General features: G+C 41.6%; 1 protein-coding gene across 10 annotated transcripts in view; it reads right to left on the reverse strand.

Moving 5' to 3' along the window:
* EPHA5 (EPH receptor A5) overlaps positions 1 to 12,397 on the reverse strand; it is a 202,123-nt gene that overhangs the window by 40,397 nt on the left and 149,329 nt on the right. For 5 of the 10 annotated variants that reach the window (XM_032685835.1, XM_032685831.1, XM_032685827.1 and 2 more), the window contains 2 exons: positions 10,776 to 10,935; positions 6,688 to 6,790 (listed from right to left, as the gene is read on the reverse strand). In XM_032685835.1, the coding sequence (XP_032541726.1) occupies positions 6,688 to 6,790; positions 10,776 to 10,935 (263 nt within the window). Of the gene's footprint in view, positions 1 to 6,687; positions 6,794 to 10,775; positions 10,936 to 12,397 lie in introns of all 10 variants that reach the window. The other 5 variants (XM_032685834.1, XM_032685832.1, XM_032685830.1 and 2 more) reach the window with 1 other exon arrangement.

Raw genomic sequence — 12,397 nt, forward strand, 5'->3', positions numbered from 1 at the left:
TTCCAAACCCAACTGTCCAGAGAGCAAACTTTAACAAATGTATGCTAGGAGGACTTATCAACAAACTTGGCATTGTTTCAAACCTTGGGCTACATGCTTTATTAATGAAACGTATAAATATCATGGGCCTCAACAAATGTGCCTGCAATTAATGCAATTAATTTACCACAAGTCTGCAGATGACCCTGTGAGCATTTGGAATTAAACTACATTTTTAGTTGCTAGATAGAATTCAGAGAGGCTCTGCCATATATAGCTGTGGCTTTTAAGAGTTATAAGTTGAAGTCTTGGAATTATGATAAATGGAAGCCTTGTTTGTTGCTTTTAATAAGCTGTTCTAATGGGATGTTCTTCAGAGGTTTGCAATTAGAAACTGAAATACTTGAGGGTGCCTGGGAAGATTTTTCTAATCCTTCATGCAGTCTTGAGGGATGGCAATGATTGCTTCCAGCATCTCCAGGTCAGGAGGCCAGCACTACACCTAACAGTTCGTGAGTCAACATGCTTGCTTTAAACATCAGAGAAGCAGCATTACACACTGCGAGCTGCTAGGAATGTATTCCCATTTTGCCCAGAAGTACATGAATGTTTAAGGAGTCACCTGCTCTTCCTGCTGAGCTATCCTAGTTCACACATTAAAGCACGTCTTTGCACAGTTCAAGAATGCAGAAGCCCAAGCAGATGATATCTATTGTAATCACTATGGGAAGGAAAGCGTCTCCAGGGAAAGGAACTGCACTTGGAAAGACCTCTGGCATTATAATTTTCTATAAGACGTAAAAGGCGCAAAAAAGTACAGATAACCTTTTTTTCTAGGTAAGAGGCCAAGTGCTGCAACATGGTGAACCCCCAGGAGAGGTCATGCTTCTGATTTCTAGCATTCAAAGCAAGGTGAAACACCCACATATTCAGAAGTGCAGAAGGACAAGAGTCTGACTTTCTTCTTCATCCTCTACCCACTTCACAGCCAAGAGAAGACACTGTAAAACCCCACTTCTAAACACCACATCCACTTGGGGTGCTCAGCAGGAGCCTCAAGGTGCTACCACTTTCAGCTTGAAGGGCAGACCAGTTGCCTTCTCCAAGTGGAAACAGGACTTGCACAATGCCATCAAATACATCATTTGCATGAAGGTGAGAAGATTTTGTCACTTACTGCTGCACTACCCCACATTTTCCCTGCTCAGACAAAGTTTATGCCAGCCACTTATCTGTTCATGACACTCCTTCTACGCCGTTCCCTTGGCTGCTGCTGGAGCAACTCAGAAATAATGCTTTCAAGCACAATGCCTCATGGGCTTGGAGCTTAATTACAGATTTGGTTAACTCTCCCCTCCTGTCTGGACCGAAGTCATCTGAAGGCAGATTATCCTGGGTCCCAAACCCGCCTCAAAACTGCAGAGTGTAGACTGGCTTGCAAAAGCCAGAAAGTGTTTAGAATAAAAGAGGAATAAGGTGTTTAAGTAGCCAAATTCGGCAAGCTGATTGATCTTGGCAGGATGTTAGAGACGGGCGCTACAGACAGCAGATTTCCACACCGGTCCTAGGAAGGTATCACCCTGTGCAGAAGTGTGCACTGGAGCACTCTGCTTTCAGAGAATGGCACCAGTGCTGTGAACGCTCCTCGCTGGAAAATGTACCAGCAAAGAGGCTGTTAACGTGACAGAGGTAGTAAAAACCTTGACCCAAACAGAAGCAGGCCCAGACCCTGCCTGCTTTTGGTGGATGGGAATTTTGACTTGGCAAAGCAATAGCTTCCTCAACAAAATCCTTCCTTTTGTCAGGTGAATTGTGGGGAATATTTGGCAGCAGGCAGCATCATAAAGTGGCTATAAATCACATGAGACAATGTCCTGCAGGAAGAAGGAAGAGCAGGCAAGAATGTAGAGATAAAAATCCTTTAAAAAGTCCCAACTAACAAAAATTGTGACTCATGCTGGAAAAATTCTCTATGAAAAACATTATCTATAGACTGTCTCCCATTTCCTACGGAAATATTGAAAAAGCAAACTATTTTAAGCCCTGACACAACTTGGAAAATAGGATGGGGGGAGGTTGTGGCAAAATTAATCCATTTTTACCTTCCACATCACAGAAGGTTGTAAACACTGCCCCAGCACCTAGGATATACATCACAATCTTTCACTCTCTCTATTCCCTGAAAGTCACTTTTTAACAAGATGGACATATTTGTGTCCAGAAAGTAGCCCTCTGTCACCACAGGCGCTGATATTTAAAAGTCTAAATAAGCTAAGGTCAAGGATGGATACTCTGGTGCAGAAGCCCCTAATTGCCAATACCCAGGTGGCAAGATTTGTCTTTGCTTTGTCTTTCAAAGGTTAGTTCCTTGCCAGAAAAAGACTTTCTATATATGCACGGCACTGTGAGAGGGGCAGTTCTTGTTGCTTCAAAATTATTCTTTTTCTTAAGTTCTATGAAAAGCTCCCTCTGGTTCTCTGGAAGATCACTTGAGAAGAAAAGGTCATCCATAATGGGTAGCTGACTATAAATGCAGATGCATAGTACACTTCTTAGCTATTTTGAGCAGCTTTTGCAAACATGCACAGCATTGACCTAATACCATTCCCACTTTACTCTGTAAAAGCCCATGCTTTTGTTTAGCGATACAAAGTTCAAAAGACTGGGGGACTGGAGGGACCAGCAGTCTCTTAACACTCACCCTAAGGCCCTGTCAGTTTTGCAAACAGGACTTGGTTTGAAGGACAAAAGAGGGGGAACTGCTCTGGAGCAGTCAGTCTCCTTCCCACAGTGCTGAAAACCTGACTCCCTACCTGGGTTTGTAGGGAAAAAGAGACTGATGCCACACAACAACAACTGAGGCACCTTATTGCTCCTGCGAGATGGAGCACAAAGATCTTTGTGACTGGATTTTCCGACACAGATTATAAAATAAAAGCCAGTAACAATTTTAGATTAATATATATTTCAATAAGGAACAAAAATGGCAACCGACATCTAATTCAAGCAAAATTTATAGCCTTGCTTTTATAGCAGTGTAAAATGCATTGTGTTTTTGAGAACACATAATCCTAACAAAACAAAGACAGTAACAACTCCATGTTCTTGAATTCAATACTTGTAGCTGGTTTAATAATAGATTTTCAATCCACTTCTCTTTTTTTGCTGAGACAACTACAGTCTGATTTAGTGAATCTCTTTGATTTGTAATCCCGGTTGTTATATTATTAATATGCCCTTGATGTAAGGAGCAGGATAACTTAAAAAAGTGATCAGCTATTTTGCTTGGCATTTATGACCTTGGTCAGAGGACACGTTATTTACAGGAAGAGTTGTTGGGAGCATCTGCAAGTAAATCAGCTCTGAAACGCAGCTTAATTGTTTAGGGCAAAGCACATTTAGTTTCAAATTCCCAGGAACCTCCAGCTTCAGACACAAAGTGCATTTCCACAGATGGACGCTGGCATGTGGAAATGCCACCATGACTACTGTTCAACTGACCTTTGGTTCAGGGCCAGCTGCCAATGGGAAATGCCAAGCTGTTACTTACATCCATTCAGAAGTGAGAAAACTGCAGATACTTGAAAGTAATAAAAGGGGAAGAGCTGTGGTTCTGCCTTCGGGAACCTAGCAGAAAATAAAAAGCCTGCAGACCCCAGAAAACTCCTGAGTCCTATAACTGGAGAGTACTTTCAGAGCTGCTAAGAGCAGGATGACATCCACCTTGCACCGCAGAACTGCTCTCAAGCCTCTGCTTGCTGCAGCGTAGGACTTGGGAGAATAGGTGTAAAAAGATGTCATACAGCATCCTAGGGAGGAATATCCTCATACTGAGGTGCCCAGGGCCTCCCAGGGAGCCTGGGAGAAGCATGAAGTCAGCAAAGAGTAGCCTATCTGCAGGAGCTGGCCAAGTTACATCCTCTGCTACAGAGGAAGAGGGTTTTTCTCCTTAGCTCTGCTGCTGAGCAGTAGCTGCTCTCTTACACCAGAAGAAAAGACAGAGCCTGGGCTTTGCTTGGTGTGGCAAGCAGTGGTGATTCCACCTGCAGTTTAAAATGGTTGTTTTTCTAAAAGCAAGTACAGGAAAGAATTAGGAAAGAAAATTTATCTCCCTGGAATGAGGTACTGGAATAACATAACCACTCCAGAGATATAGGAAAGCATCTTCCAGAAACAGGTTAACAGATTCAGAAAGGGATTATCCCATGACTTGGAATCCATTTATTGTCCCTGCAGTGTCACAGCAGGAGAGTCACTCCACAAATTGTCTTGAATCCATAACCAAGGCAAAGCAGCATGAGTGATACATCTCAGTGGCATCTCTGCTTCTTCCAAACCGGAGCAATTTCTTTGTTTTGCTTTGTTTAATTTCAAATTGTCTGTCATCTTTCTGAGTTTCTGGGGCTTATTTTTCTGTTCTCACAAGTCAGTCCATGTACTGGACGGGCTTGAAAATTCACAGAAACTCAAACTGGCTGAAAAGCTCTGTGGTTTTGAAGCCAGTTTTCTAATGGACCTAACCTGGGTGCTGGAGGCTTCTCCACCACCTCCAGCTGAGAGACTGTGCTCTTCTCAGTTCAGGGGAAGGGTTCAAAAGATAAAAATGGACCAAGAGCTCAGCTCCCTGTGTCTTCCCCTTTCCACACATACAGTGTGGCACCATGGGGAAGCTCCTGGAAACCTGCAGCTGCCCTGGGGTCCATGGAGGAGGGTGTGAGTACAAGGGAGAAGGATTAAGCCTGCAGCAGAGGTGGTGATAAAACTCTAGCCAAAGGAGACAAGAGCTTTTATAAACATGCCAAGAGATGAAGAGCTAAGAGGAAGAACATCCTGGAAAGCCCATTAGACAAAAGGACAGAAAGACATAACTAACAAGTACTGCTGACAAATGGTTCAGGATTTGCAACCACTTGCTTGGATCAGAGAGGGTAGCAGTAAAAAGGAGACCTACAAGGGTACACCCTCCCCAGAGGAGTCCTGAGTGCTTGCCAGACTGTGGGAATAGCAAGAGTTACTGGTAGCCACACAGTAGTGATTCCCATGGCCACAGAGGGGATCCTCCACCTGTGATTCACTCCCCAGACTCCTTCCTCCAGAGTTGCCAGTTTACATCCATAGCTTCCCTACGGTCCCACATGCAGTCTCCTGTTTGCACTGATACAAGCACACATCCAGGCTGAGGGAAGCCAAAGTTTACATTCACCTGCCCTGTTTGAGGAGGAATTTGAATCAAAACCTCTAGCCTTTAAGGAGAGACTTGAACTCCTGCCTACTGTGTTCAGAGCCAAGTCTTTTGACTACAGCTTTCTGGTAGGGCCTGGTGTGAATTGCCTTTAGCCATTCACCCTCCCCCAACTCCTCTCTGCTGTTGCATGCTTCTCATGCAGACAGTAGCATTTACTTTTCCATTTTTAAGCCCAACAAGTCACTCAAAGCAGACGACAGGAGCTCTAACGGCTGAACTGGAAGAGACTGTCAGTCTCTGACCTTGAGTGGAGATGAGTCTGGCACCACACTTACCTTTCAAGACAGGAAACAACTGTGTTTGTGTCCTTCCAAGGATGCCTTATGCCTGGGGACCCAGCTGCTCAGCCTGGCTGGATTTCATTGCTCTGCATTCTCAGACTGACAGCCTACCTCCTCTGGTAAATAAGACCCTTGACCAACATAATGCAGTTCCTAAGCAAGTATCTGTAACATCTCTTAACACTTAAAATATCCTGTAGTTTACAGCCACCTTGCTAGACCTGACCTTAAGACAGACCTGTATCATGAAAGCAACAGTGGGCTGATTGGTACTTTAGAAGCATAAATGTTTACTTTGCACTGAAAACAAATTCAGCCTTATCAGGACATGCACTTCACACTGCTTTGCAGGAAGGATGTTGCATTGTTTGACTACTGCCACAAAAAAATGTACTAATATACATGTAGAATACAAAAGAAATGTCTTGTATGCTGGCTGTCACGCAAATTTGGTGTTGCATTACAAACCGATCCTGATCCTGATACAAGCCAGATTTTGCCCCAGTACCACAATCTCTTGTTCACCAACAAATTCCATCAACTTCCATTAGTTGTCAAAGATAGTATAGCCCAGGCTTTCATCACTTGCCTATGTTTAAGCACATGAGAAGTCAGTGGGGTTGTCTGATGGTTTGAAGCTGAGTGTCTCCCTTCGTGGGGGGAGCTCTCTGTATAATTTACTAACACTTGGGGAACACATCAGTATCCTACACATGAAAAATGAAATCCAGATCTGACCAAAATGTGAGGTATTTGGCCATTATGGTGGGTTTCTTCCCATTTTCTTTGCAAGTGTTTTCTTGAAGTTGAGTTTTCTCTGTGAGCAAAGTCCATTGCAAGCTCTGAATGCAAACATATGGGGTTGAGGATACTTTACCTGTAATATGCTCTGCTTATTTTTAAAGGAATGTGAAAACACTCTTGTGATAATCAAGTCAAATAATCAGGGCCAGTCTATACACAGAAGACAATCACTGGGAAGTGAACTACATCTGTGAGTGAGCCTTTGCCATTCCTGCTTGTCCAAACAGATCAATCAGCCCACCCTTGTGCTGTTTTACAGTGCTACTGCTTGAAAGCTTCATTCACATGCTGCTTTTGCCTAAATTGCACTAATCAGCTGAACAGATAAAAGTTATTACAAAAGTTGGAGAAGTATAAATACACAGCTTCTTCTCTTACCTTCCACTGAGAAGGAAACCGATAACCACAGCCAGCAGAATGACTCCCACTGTTACAGACACAACAATTATAGGAATCTGGCTCTGGTCGCTGGATGCAGCTACTGCTGAGATGAGAAACAGAAAATGGAGATTAAGGTTAAAATGACAGTCAGCTCTCATATGAGTCTTTCTAGTGAGCCTGCCAGAGAGGTTTCAAGTCTTACCAGTTCATTTCTTCTTCTATGGTTTGTGTTTTCCCCCTTTGCTGTCTGTTTCTAGTTTGGAAAGGATATGAGTGGAAAGAAAACAAAACCACATGCAACACTAAGCCAAAAATTCAACAAGATTGTATCTCATTGCTGAATTCAGAAACCAAACTGTTGCAAAATGCAGCCCTTGAGTTTGTGAACTCAAGTTTTTCTCCCTGAGTTAGCTGCATTAGAAATCATAGAGATAAAAGATGAAAACCCAACAGGTTCCCATTTGCAGAGAGACATTTATGGAACATTATTGTTAAGAGACATAAGCAAGATGTCTAACATAAAAAGATTACCTGCACTTCAAGAAGCTATAAACAATTACAAACTAACTCCTTGTGGCATCTATATCACATGGCCAGAAGGTGCCCTCTGTAAAACAGGAATTTGCTAAGACACATACACTGGTTGGTCTTTTTATCAGCCAAAGGAGGCAAAATTCTTCCAGCCCATGCCTTGTAAAGAGCCCTTCTGCCAAAAGGCAGGAGACAAATCCTGTGATAAAGATGCCAGCAGAAAGGTCAAGAAAGCTGTTCAAGAACTGAGTTTTGACATAGGCTATGTAAGAGCAGATGAGCAAGCTCCTGTAACCTGTAAAATGTAAATGCTAATACCCTTTGTATCTTGATTATCTGCTCTACACTGCAAGGGGAAGGAGCCTATCTCTCCCCAGGGGTTTGTGTGTGGGGTTCCCCAAGTAGAAACCAAAGCCTCCTCACCTTGTCCTCTTTGCTACCAGCTTATTTAGCAGTGTATATTTAACCACCCCAAGGCACAAATTTAGTGTTGTCCCTGCAAAACCAGGTCCCTGGTGCAGGCACTGCTGCTCTGCAGGGAAAAAACTCATTATAGCTCCTACCCTTGTGCCAGCCTGCAATGAAGCTTCATCCACTCTGGGGAGCAGCAGGAATCAATTGCATACTGAAGAAGCCTTTAACTAAATGATTGAACTAGAAAAAGATCCCTAACACAGCATTAACGTTATGGAGGCTGTAAAATAACTGAATATAGCCCCATATCAATTGTTAAAAGAAAAGAAAGACAAAAAGGTATGTCATTAAACACTGATCTGCAATGGGCCTCAAGTAGTTCTTCATATGGGAGCTCTCCAGTGCTTAACTATGAGTGGAGTGGACCTGCTACAGCAATGTAAATGATTTCAGAAGGATGGGTCCTGATACATTAAATATTTAATGTTAACTGCTCCAAAGCCCTGCCATCATCTGGAGATTTTATTAGTTTCACAAACTTATGGGGGCTCCTGAAGATGATGTTTCATTGCTTTCTTGACAAAATAATTAAAAACACTTAAAGGAGAACATTAAGCAGTAACTTTTTGCACAGCTCAAGGGATGGGGAAATCAGATAAATCCTGCCGTGATCTGTGGCAGCTGGAAAGCCTGAATCCAAGGTCCCAAGTTGGGACCTTGCTGCCATTCAAAGTTGGGGACACATGCACACCTTCATTACCCCTTCTCAACTTGGTGATGTGTTCCTAGTCCTGCCCAGCAGACCAGCTGGATTAGCTCACCAACCCAGCCTAAACCCAGCTTTTGCCAAGGTTAGTTTTATTGAGGCTAGACAAGCTCAGTGGCATTTGGAAAGGAGGACAGTAACAAGTGGATACATCCAGCAACAGCTTCCAGTCAAATAAAAAATTTTCACTGAAAAATGCAGCCCTGGCTGCCTCATGGTGCTTTGCAGAATTGCACATGCAGGCAGCAGAAAGTAAAAACTCCCAAAGTTTGGAAGAAGGGAAAAGTCCAAAGCAGGCTATAGCTTCCCCGGGACTGCATTTCTCAGGCTGTTGTTGTATACTTCCTCCAAGTGCATTAAAGGTAACTACAGAAATCTTGCAAATTGGAAACAAAACCTGTTGTTCAGTCCAAATTATTTGGAGACTGGTTTTGATACTCAGAACAGTCAATGACAGGTTTTCATCTGTGCTTGAATCAAAATAATTTGCTTTGGCTCTAACATGAAGTTCACATCTGAACTCTGAAGTAGCAGTGATACTTGGATCTGTGCTTGTTTTCAGATTCTTCAGGACACGCAGGAAAGCAGTGAGAGTCTGGTCACTCCTGACACTAATATTGACTTTATACAGGGCCTTGAGAAAAAAAAATCTTTTTATAAGGTTTTAAATGTCAGAGATGTATTTTGTAAGATACTGAGGCTAACATTGTATTTAAATTCTAGCAAGAGTTTAAACATCTTGTTAAGTCTGGTCTCAGCCAGTGTTTGAGTCCAAGAGAAGAACAGTTCCCAGCTTCCAAACTGGGGACTATTCAGTAGGTATTCCTCTGACTACATCAGCAGCTCCTAGGTATCAGAGAAGTACCTATTTCTCTGCCTTTAAAATGCTAAAAGGACTAGGGTGCAGGTGCAACAAAATGATTCAAGACGTTTCTAGTGTTTAAAGGTATTTCCACATGATGTCCTCAAAAAAACCTGATGAACACAAGATGGGCTTTATGGAAGTGCCACTATTTTGAGACCAGGACAGTAGGTACTAGATCAAATGTGCTTATATTTCATGTATTACTCCTTAATAGTCTGGAACACTATTACTCAAATGACTTTAAACTAGAAACTTTCCAACTGAGAGCAAAACTATATATAATAATTTTTGGCATAACATGATTTGGTCGCTACTCATAGGGCACGATTAATGGTTAATGCAATAAGATATACATTAAATAGACCATTCCTATTGCATTAATGTTTGCATTGTGATGCAATTTTCACTATATTAGCTCAATCACTGGCTCCACAGCTACATCTGCACATATATAATGATTTGTTTAAAATCTATTACAGCTTCAAAGGTAGTATGAATTGAAAAGACAACTTGGCATCTTCTTCTCCAAGATGATGAATTTTAAATGAACTGGAGTAACAGTAATCAAAGTATTGATGAATTTAAATTTCCAAGGAAAACACAGAAAATAGTCTCTTTTCCACAGGAATGAATAGAATATTTCCACCACAAAATTTCTCTCCCATGCAAAAAGTATAAAAAAATTAATAAATGACAGCTGTACAAACTAAAAGACGTAAGACATACTTTCTGGTGGAGAAAATTATATTTGACACCTCAGCAAAAATTTTGTATTTGGGACAAAAAGAATATCCCCACAGCTGTGCCTGAACACAGAAGAAAGAGCAGCTGAGCCTCTGCGTGCCTCAGGAGTTCACTCTGCCACAGAATCTGTTCCAGAATCCAGACCTCGATAATCAGATTCAGTAAAAAAAAAAAAAAAGAAAAATAGAAAATTTCAAACCCCACAAATCTGTACCAGATCAAGCAGAAGTCCTGCACATGCAGTGCACATTTTTTTCCATTTCTGATCACAAGTCAAACTCCTTTCCTTGAGGCTGTGGCATTGGCAGCCAACAGAAACTATCTTTAAACTTGACAGGAACTTGCACCAAAAGACACTAATGCTTGTTAAACTCCTCCCCTGGCAGAGAGGCACTATTTCAGGGTTTTTTCCCCCCAAACACAGATATTTAAGAGAGCTCAGCATCCTCTGCAGAATACCATTAAGAGGTGTGGAGGAACAGATCTTAGCCCCTCTGTCCCTCCTTAGAGAAGAGCCTCTCTTGCATCAGCTCCCATAAATACAGGAGTTTTCTAAGCAGGGAAAGCCTGAAGACCTCCTGCTCACAATGTGGGCTGAGGAGGCAAAGGACAATGTTCAGTGCGCAATCATGATGTGCCTGATGTTTCCAAAGTCAGGGGATGAAGGCAGTAAAAGGAAGAGCTCTCTGCAAAGATATCGATCCCCAGACTCGTCTCTAGTAACTGTTCCATAGACACGGGCCGACAGTAATTAAAAAGACTTACACACTGGGCTGGTTTCAAACTCAAATCTTCGGCTGAAGCCACCATAGCCGGCAGCCGTCCGGGCTCGGATCTGGAAGACGTACGCTGAACCTGGTTTCAAGCCATCTGCTGTAATTGCTGTCTCCTTGGATTTGATGATGGTGTAGCTCGTCTCCTGGTCCTTTTCCCAACACCCCCCCAAAAACCACAAAGTTCAAACACATAAATAATGGCTCTCAGAGAAGATAAACTCTCAACAACCCCCAGAGCAATGTTATAAAGGGTGACTAAAGCATGCATTTTTGAGGATTTTTCCTCAAAACCCCCTCTCTGAAGGTCCTTTCTGCAGTACAAAATATGAGTTCTCATTTTCAATTTATAATCAATGATTCTAGGAGGCATGCAGCTGGCATCTGTAGTAGAAGCAGCTTTCCATCACTCAGGATGCACATGGCCTGGGGCAATGGAAAGGTTTATTATCCAAAGATCAATCCCAAGGCACAGGGAAGATAAAAAAAGCCCCATCGCCTTAGAAAGGGATTTTAAATTTATACCAACACAGCTTCCCAGTAATGTATCCAGGCCTAAAAGAGAATAATATATTATACATTGTACAACTTTATGCTGGCATTTCTAGAACCAAGAATTAGACCTTGGGAAGGGAGTAATAAACCAAAACTCCAGGAAAATACCTAATTTTTGCATTGTTCTTCTGCAGCAATGAACTAGAAGAAAAACTGCCGAAATAAATCTTCATCTACATCAGTTTCTAATATGAAACAATTTCAGTTCTTTGATTAAAATTTTGATCAAATGCTTGGTAATTACTCTTAGAATTATTTACTGTAACACATAATCTAGACAAGAGCTCATAAATTAAGGTCTACAAATTTGGAAACTGCTTTTTATTCACCATATCCTCTCATATCCAAATTATTATGAGTTAAACCAGAGTTCTTAGTAATTCTCTACCAAGATTTCTGCATAGCTCTTAGGATCTGAACTGATTTTTCTTTTTTTTTTCTTAATTTAATGGCCATCTTCCCATAGACAGTACTATACTTGGCTAAGATACTGGGAATCTCCAAATGTAAGATTACAGAATTTCTCATTTGAAATCTGTTTTGGAGAAATGTGTACACACACACACACAAACATATATATATGTGCCTTTTTTATCATATTAAAGAGTGATTCCTCTTACAGGACCGTGATCTGACAAAACTCAATTTTCCCAAACATTTAATATAGACAATTCTTGCCCCTTGGAAATTAATGCTGTGAATTTACCCTTATGAAGGGCTGAAAATCCAGAAAATACAAATTATAGTAGCAGCAAACAAAAAGGATTAAGGACAAAATCCCCAATCTAACTCAATGACTGCTTAAAAAGCAATAAGTCACATCTTTGCTTGTATGTCAGCCGGTTAGGTTTTCAATATACTGTTGGCTTCTGCAAACACTTAGACTCTTGGACTTTTCTATGGAAAATACTAAACTTCACTATCAACCTGAATGAAATAAATCAAGACAGCATAAAGTTGGATTGGCTGGATCTACATCCCCATGAAGGACTTGCACTTCAAGAACTACTTAGTGAAGCTATTTGAGACTAGTTCTGGACCACAAATACAACATTTTTA

Source organism: Chiroxiphia lanceolata, chromosome 4, assembly GCF_009829145.1.
Source record: "Chiroxiphia lanceolata isolate bChiLan1 chromosome 4, bChiLan1.pri, whole genome shotgun sequence".
Taxonomy (NCBI): domain Eukaryota; kingdom Metazoa; phylum Chordata; class Aves; order Passeriformes; family Pipridae; genus Chiroxiphia; species Chiroxiphia lanceolata.